Source organism: Triticum dicoccoides, chromosome 5B (genome assembly GCF_002162155.2).
Source record: "Triticum dicoccoides isolate Atlit2015 ecotype Zavitan chromosome 5B, WEW_v2.0, whole genome shotgun sequence".
Lineage (NCBI taxonomy): Eukaryota > Viridiplantae > Streptophyta > Magnoliopsida > Poales > Poaceae > Triticum > Triticum dicoccoides.
The window spans coordinates 423480832-423488459 of record NC_041389.1 but is presented as its reverse complement, the minus strand read 5'-3'; the positions used below and the strand labels follow the sequence as shown (position 1 = coordinate 423488459).

Sequence of the window (7628 nt, the reverse complement as noted above, 5' to 3'; positions counted from 1 at the left end):
AGGAGATTTAGATGCAAAAGGACAAAGATATCATGAGCTGATTAAGAACACTTGAACGAAGCACCGGGATAATTAGAGAACGATAGCTGAAATGTGAGGACGAAGAATTCTTCTGGAACGATGGTCTCCGGTGAAAAGAAACGGGAAAACAACTCCTGACATACTCCAGATGGGTAAGAAAGAATATCTGACAAACTGAAATAATTCGAGATGGATAACATGAAGCTAGAACCACGAAACTTCGAGAGAACGGGCAAGATTTAGAGGAAAAACTCTTCTTCGATCTTCAAACAGCGACAAGAAACACCACCAAAATTACTGAGATACTCCGGGAGAATGAAAAACAAAGAGGTTGAGCCAATAATGAAAAGAATTTGAAAAGGATCTTGGACAGGCATCTGACTGATGGGATCCATACTTACGTCAAACTTCGAAAAGGATTTGAGAATAGCTCCGGGAAATTAGAAGAGTCAGGTAAGATCCTGGAAAAAACCTGTGGGTTAGGGCCCACTAAAAGAAAACACTGTTGGAAAGGATGTTGAATAGATAGATGATGCACCGGAACAACTGAAATATTTGAATGAGGTGACAACCTCGCATTAGTTCGAACACAAACAAATCTCCTGAGATGTCTTGAGCACTCCGGAAGGACAAACTGGCGAGAGGCAAACAAGCAGGGAAAACACTTGAGCCGAGGAAAAGAATATAATCAGTACCGAAAATTGGAATTGAATCCACCGGAAAAGAGATGAAGAATGTCAAACGAAACGAGAATTCACCGGTTGAAATAAACATGGTAAATGCACAAGCATAAACATGAACAAGGCATGATGCACAACAAGCATGATGCATGACAAAGCTACATGAAGCTACTCATGGCAAGAGATGATGCAAACAAGAGCAACACATCAAGGCAAGTTTAAATGAGGCTGGGAACAACATATAACAATTCCGGTAAGTCCTCATATGCATATTTCGAAATTGGTCCAGATCTGAATAAACCTTATGTTAAAGTAGTTAAACAGCAAGTTAAAATGCACCAAGATGATCTACACGAGATTCTAGTCAAGTTACATATAAAGTTCATTTAGTTCGGAGCTACGGCCTAGAAGATATGAGCGAAACAAGTTAAACATGGCATTGATGCAAAATGCACCCAAACATCAAGCAAACACCTCAAAACAAGGATGCAACATGATAATATGAAGCTACATGCAATTCTAAGCAAGTTTCATATAGAACACACTCAAAACGGAGCAACGGTGCAACACACACACATGAAACAAGTTTAAAGGACAAACTGTCCAAAACAGCAACTAGGCATATTACAAGCACCAAAACAACATGCTACAGGACCTCAACATGAAAACAAAATATATGTGCATGATGTACAGGTAAAGCATTACAAAACATGAACACTGAGCTAACTCTAGAAATCACTAGAACATGCTCAAACACACATGGCGAGATTGCAAGTAATAACAATTCAGACTTTGCAGAAAATAACATCAGGTTGCAATGTTTAGAGCTATCAAACAACATGTTACAGGAACTTATAATGGCAAACAAGGGCATGGCATGAACCTACTAATTACATAGATCAAAAGTCCTTTACTGACCATGAGCCAAAAAGGATCAGAAAATATGATGGCACCCACGTAAACATAGCAAGTTATAATACAGATTCAAACATGGCAGGAACAGAATTATGAAGGCATGTAAATGAGTTTGTGCAACTCACTACAGAGCAATACATGGCATGACAAGGCAACCAACAGTAATAAGACATATTTGTGAAGTTAAGCATGGCAAGAGCAAGTTCATAGGGTGCATGGATCACTAGCAAAACACATGGCAACAACTGAACTTAATGTTAACAAGCTGACAGCAACATTATGAAGCAACTTTGGAGCAAGATATGAACAAGCTACAGCAGGCTATAAATGCTATCAGAGGCATGTATGGTTAGAGGATGACATGTAGAACAAAACATATTTAGTGATCGTCTCCAGATTATGCATAGAATGATTTGTAGAAGCAGGTTTACATGGCATCACGAAATAACAGATTCAGCCTAGCAAAACAGTAACATCATGTACCCTACTTAACAAGCTTGATACACTCACCACAAGTCATTGCATGACAAGATAAGCATAGCATCATCAAGAAGACATGTTTATGAAACAAGCCAATGCAAGAACAAGTCCATAGCATGCAAGGATGAACTACAACAACCTTGGCAAAATTGAATAACATGTAAACAATCTGCCAGGAAATATTTTGAAGCAAAAGTAGAGCACGAAAACGACATGCTAGACTACTCCATAAATGCAACCAGAGGCATGAATGGATAGACAATAACCATATGTTCAAAACATCCTTACTGAAGTATCTCAAAATATGCATGGATCTCTCTATAGCATCATGTTTACATGGCATCAAAATAACAGCAGAACAGGAACTAAAATCAGCAACATCACGATGCCTAGTTTGCATGTTTGTGCTAGTCACCACATTGATCACAAAAATACATGGCATACACCACTATAAAGAAGACATGGCATAGATCAAAACACATGTAGACATCAACCTCATAGGATGCACACATCAATCATGGCAAAAATGACAAAAGAGCTCGTTCTGTTAACAAACAGCAGACAACATCATGAAGCACTCTTGCAACGAAGATTCAAGCATCAAGATGAGCTCAAATGAATATGATGCAATGTAAATGAAATGATGTACTCGTTGAGACGAACAATTTGACATATTACACGAATGAAACGGGGCTACAAATGCAGAGATACGACGTGATGAACATGACATGATAATGTGCAAATTTCGGGGACTTAGTCGTTTTTCTGAAAAAAAACAAACGGGCGCTATGGAACATATAAATCACGCTAGGCAACCCGTCATTCTAGCACGTTTGCATCGCGCGAGTGATTTGGTTCGCACGATCTACCATGATAGGTACTTTTCACGGTGCTGTCATGACTCAGACCGTCGGTTCACATACACGTCATGCTTTCAGGTTTCAATGGATGACGGATGGGTCTTTTTTACTCGCGGGCCCAGCTTTGTGGTGTATCTCGCGCGAGCCTTGGGTGAGAAAAGGAATGGGATGCACGATCATGGGTCTTGCGTGGGATGGGCTGCAGGGATCGTGGGTCAAAGTGGGGCCGGTGGATTGACACAACCATTCTCTCACATTCATGCGTCGTTCCCGACGGACGAGACTTGCCTGCTCCCCCAGCGTGTTCTCATCCGTGCTCCCGCATACGTGGCATAATTTAATTGAAACAAAATAAGGCCCAGTCCCATCCACTTAAAATCAGGGGGGGAGATGATTAGATTAGAAAAAAAAAGGAGAAAAGGACATCCGTAGGATGGAGTGGGAGCACGGATGGAAGTATGGCGAGGGAGCAGGCAAGCCGGATCCGTTCCCGACTGTGTCTCTTCGTTTTTTCAGGCGGTGCCCCATAGTGATCCCACATGTCGGTCTCTTAGGTAGACACACTTGCCCTTGCCATGTGAGTTGAGCTTCTTCCTTTTGCCCGCTGGGTAAATAGCTGCCTGGCACCGTCGCCTCCTCTTCCTCTCTTCTTCCTAGATGACGCCTCTGTGCACTTCTCGCATGATTTTGACCGGGCGCCTCACCTCAACAGCCAACGCCAACAGCAGCGTAGGGATCTATGGTGGGGAAGGAGCAGCTGATGCGGCGTCGGCGGTGGCACGAGAGGAGCGGCGGCGGCGGCGGCGGCGAGCAGCGAAGAGGCGCCGCTCGGGCGAGACGACGGAGGCGGGAGCGGCTGCTCCGGGCCCCGATCTTGGGAGGGTACGAGGCACGGAAGGGCGCCGTCGTCGTCGTTCGCCGTCGCAGGTCTTCCTTCTGCCCCTTTCGCTCCATCTCTGATTAGTCCTCTTCCCATCTCTCTTGCTCGCCAATGGCGACTCCTCCCCTGCCTCCTCACGTCGCCCTTGAGTTGGAGGAAACGAGGACAGCTTGCGGGCGAGCTCAAGCCGGTGAAATGTGAGCTGAGCGTCTTTTACGTTTCCCTTGTGTCTCTTGGCCTGTGTTTGTACGGCCAGTATTGCCTTGGTGAGATGTATGTGTTCTCTTCTCTCTTTAGATATGTGCACAGTGACTGAATTTATCAAGGACGATGGAGCTTGTTGGCCAATTTTTGTAGTGCTCATTTGTTTGATCCTCATGCAACTACGGTTTGCTCGAGATCTGTTCTGAATATGACTGTGGGCTGTTCAATACTATCGGTTTTCAGAACAAATTTGGACGTTTTCAGTTAGAACAATATGCCTGTGCGCCCAGTTGGTAATGTCCTGCTTTGTTTCTCTAGATGGTTAGCTACATGGCGGAGAGCGTTGTGGGCACTTCATTTGGCATCGTCTTTCAGGTGATTGCTCTAACCATTGTTTGCTGCTCTGTTTGTGTTGTTGATTACCAGCCTGATGTTTAGCGAAATGGATGCATGTGTAGGCTAAATGCTTGGAAACTGGGGAGACGGTGGCCATTAAGAAGGTACTGCAGCCAGGACCGACGGTCCAAGAACCATTTGATGAACCATTCCAATGTTGTTCTCCCTCAAGCACTGCTTCTCAACCGCAAGTAGAGATGAGCTGTTTCTAAACCTTGTCATGGAGTATGTCCTAAAGATACTCTACCGTATGCTTAAGAACTACAGTAATGCCAAACAGGGGATGCCACTTATCTACGTCAAGCTTTACACCTATCAGGTTTGTGAATTGCCAGTGAATAAATGTGAAATGTGTGCCTGCCATTGTGCAACTTTTCTAAGTCAATTCTATATTGGCGGCGGCTATTCAGGGGGCTTGTGTAGGTTCATACTGTTCCTGGAGTCTGCCACAGGGATGTGAAGCGACAAAATGTTTGGTATGTATCAGTGAATACTTTCTGTGTGCATCACTTATGCAGAGGCCAGGGTCATCCCCTTTCTAAAGAAAATGTATCAGTGAACACTGTACATATTTGCTCGGTTATCATGTATTGCTTTTCATGCTTGCTTTTGAACTTGCCTTCACTTGCTTCCTTATACAGGTGGGCAGGGCCTTTTGATGGGAATCATGTTCAGTATTCTTGTCCAGGTCTTGCTGTTTGTGGCCATCACACTGCACACCATCAGGCAAAATAAGGTATGTGTTCAAAGGTTGTAGCTTGGCTAGGCCATTTCTAATTTCTCAGATTTAGGATCATGTGTGTAGTATAAAGTAAACCATGCTTCGTCAACTGAATATGTGTATGTATGTATAGGCAACGAAGGTGTACAAGTATACCACAAGGTCAATGCTATATGTGTATGTATGTATGGATAGGTGCTACTGAAGTGAGATTCCGAGAAAATCTGCATACAAGTATATCGCAAGGTCAATGCTATATTATTCTTAAATGAGAGTTACACTAGGTTGGCTTTTAATATACTTGGAGCATCTATAGACTTGCATTTTTTTTCCAACAGTCTAATTACTCCATGTTACTACCGCATCCATTTTGGTATGTGGTATTGCAAGTGTAAATTCAGGAAAAAAAAACTATGTTGTTTAGTGCGAGCTGCAAATTTAGTTTTTTGGTATGGATGGGTGTTATGGGTTGTGAAACATCAAGGTTAAAACAAAATAAACAAGCCGTGAGCTTAACTTGAATGATACAGCCACTCAGCTAGGGGTGACTTACTGAAATGAATATGTTGAGCAGAAGGAGTTAGAGTGAGATTGTGTTGTACTAAATGATATTTTGAGAAGGAAAGAATAGTTGTCTAAACATATTAGAAAAACAAAAGTAGATTGGTTTACCCTGGAATTTTACTCGTACTTATTCTTTATTGTGTAGCCGCCATGTTGACAGGCTGGTATCTCTTTGTTCCATTCTATTGACTTCCTGTGGCATTAGTATGAAGCCCTTTGAGCACAAACCTTTCGACTGAAGGACCGTCATGGGATTTGGAGTGCTCACTGGCATCTCAATTGGGCTTCTCAATGAGAGTCTAGGTTTCAACTCTGTTGGTTTCTATCAGGTAAGCATTGTTCTTATGAAAAATGAATAGTCGAGTGCATTTGTTGGATCTAGCTTATTTCTGAAAATAACTCTGAACCATGTATATATTTGCAGGGCAAGTTGAGTGCATTGGTTGGATCTAGCTTCTTGATATTGCAGAGGACTCGTCAAAAGGCTAGCACTTATTCTATAATGCATGTCCCTACATATTATAAAGTCATCCATTAATCACACGTGATGTGTTAGCCTCCCTTTATATGTATCGGAGTTTTCTCTATCTCACTACAAAATAGGCATCAATGTACTTTTAGACAAGACACTCACAATCATGATTCTATCTTCATGTATGTTCATTTTAGGCGTTATCTCTTTTGCCTCCACGGGCGCTCAAACTCTATCCTATTGTCGGTTTATTATTTAGTTAAAACTGAAGGAGATTGAGTAGGAGCGCCTCTTTTTATATATACAGAATATGGATTCAACAACCAACTTTAGCGAAGAACAAACCATCAGCAAGTGTAACCTGGGATAGGTGTGCACAAATCCTTGAGAAAAGACATAATCACAGTGAAATGCTACTTTCCAGTGATTTATTGTGGTCCTTTGATTTTTCAGTAGGGAGCTCAAAAGGTTTATAGGAGAGAGGAAGTTGATTTTCTTCTTATCCACATGCTTGCTAGATTTACATTTTTTTCTCTTTCAGTAATTTGTGTTTCATGAAAGCTAATGATGTTGCATAGTGTCTTTTTTTACCTGTTCATTTTAATTGGGAGAAAGTGTCTCTCTTTCTTGGGAATTACTAATTATATGGAACAATAGTCACCTTACAAAGTCCTTCAACTAAATGTTTTTGTGTGTGCAACTACGATCAGTTTTCCTATTCATTTGTTGTACAGTTTTATTTTGCAGAAGCAGCATGGAAGACAACAAGCAAAAATGTTAATTATGAGGACGGCGAAAGACTACATATCGTAGTTACCAGAAGTTGGGTGATCAAAGCAATCTACATGATGCATCTCTGAGTATGTAGCTTTGCTTACCGGAAGCTGGGTGATCAAAGTAATCTACATGATGCATCTCTACCTATGTATCTTTGCTTAGAATAAACTGATCTCATGATTCTTTTAGCCTATGAACCTACCATCAGTGTAATATTGGTCTTTAAATACTTCCAACTTGCATGGTTTTCTCTCGCCCTTTGCGCCATTGGCGCAACGGGTCATCTAGTATGGCTAAATGTCGCACGGGGTGGGGGAAAGAGGGTTTCTCACCCATTGGGCTGAGCCCAGAAGTGGAGAGGCAGGGGCAGGCCGGGCGCTGGGCTGGTCTGGCTGGGCCTCACGGGGAGCTGGGCTGGGGCCCACGCGGGGGTCCCGAGCGGCGCACGGGAGGAGCAGCTCCTCTGCTCGCTCCCGAGCACGATCCATGACGGCGGCGGCAGGGAGCAACTCCGGCGAGGGGCGGAGCCCGGGGATGGTTGAAACAAGGCGGCGACAGCGGGATCCGGTCCCCAGGCACCGGATCTGGCCCAGCTCGGCCGGATCCGGGCGGCGGCAAGCGGCGCGGCGAGGGCCGGCGACCGGCAGCGGAGGGCGTC

At 43.4% G+C, this 7628-nt stretch overlaps 1 protein-coding gene across 6 annotated transcripts; it reads left to right on the top strand.

The window, feature by feature from the left end:
• The first annotated feature begins 3505 nt into the window (after positions 1 to 3505).
• On the top strand, positions 3506 to 7212 carry LOC119309866 (shaggy-related protein kinase iota-like). 6 transcript variants are annotated; one of them, XM_037585768.1, is made up of 9 exons: positions 3506 to 3883; positions 4359 to 4415; positions 4499 to 4627; positions 4717 to 4755; positions 4847 to 4912; positions 5078 to 5172; positions 5291 to 5403; positions 5927 to 6050; positions 6146 to 7212. In XM_037585768.1, the coding sequence occupies exons 1-6, from the start codon at positions 3614 to 3616 to the stop codon at positions 5093 to 5095; spliced, it is 579 nt and encodes a 192-aa protein (XP_037441665.1). In that variant the 5' UTR covers positions 3506 to 3613; the 3' UTR covers positions 5096 to 5172; positions 5291 to 5403; positions 5927 to 6050; positions 6146 to 7212. The 6 variants fall into 6 exon arrangements, 3 of the variants coding, with proteins under 3 accessions (XP_037441665.1, XP_037441666.1, XP_037441664.1); XM_037585769.1 differs by lacking the exon at positions 5291 to 5403; XM_037585767.1 differs by lacking the exon at positions 5291 to 5403 and having other exon boundaries at positions 5867 to 6050.
• Positions 7213 to 7628: the final 416 nt, after the last annotated feature.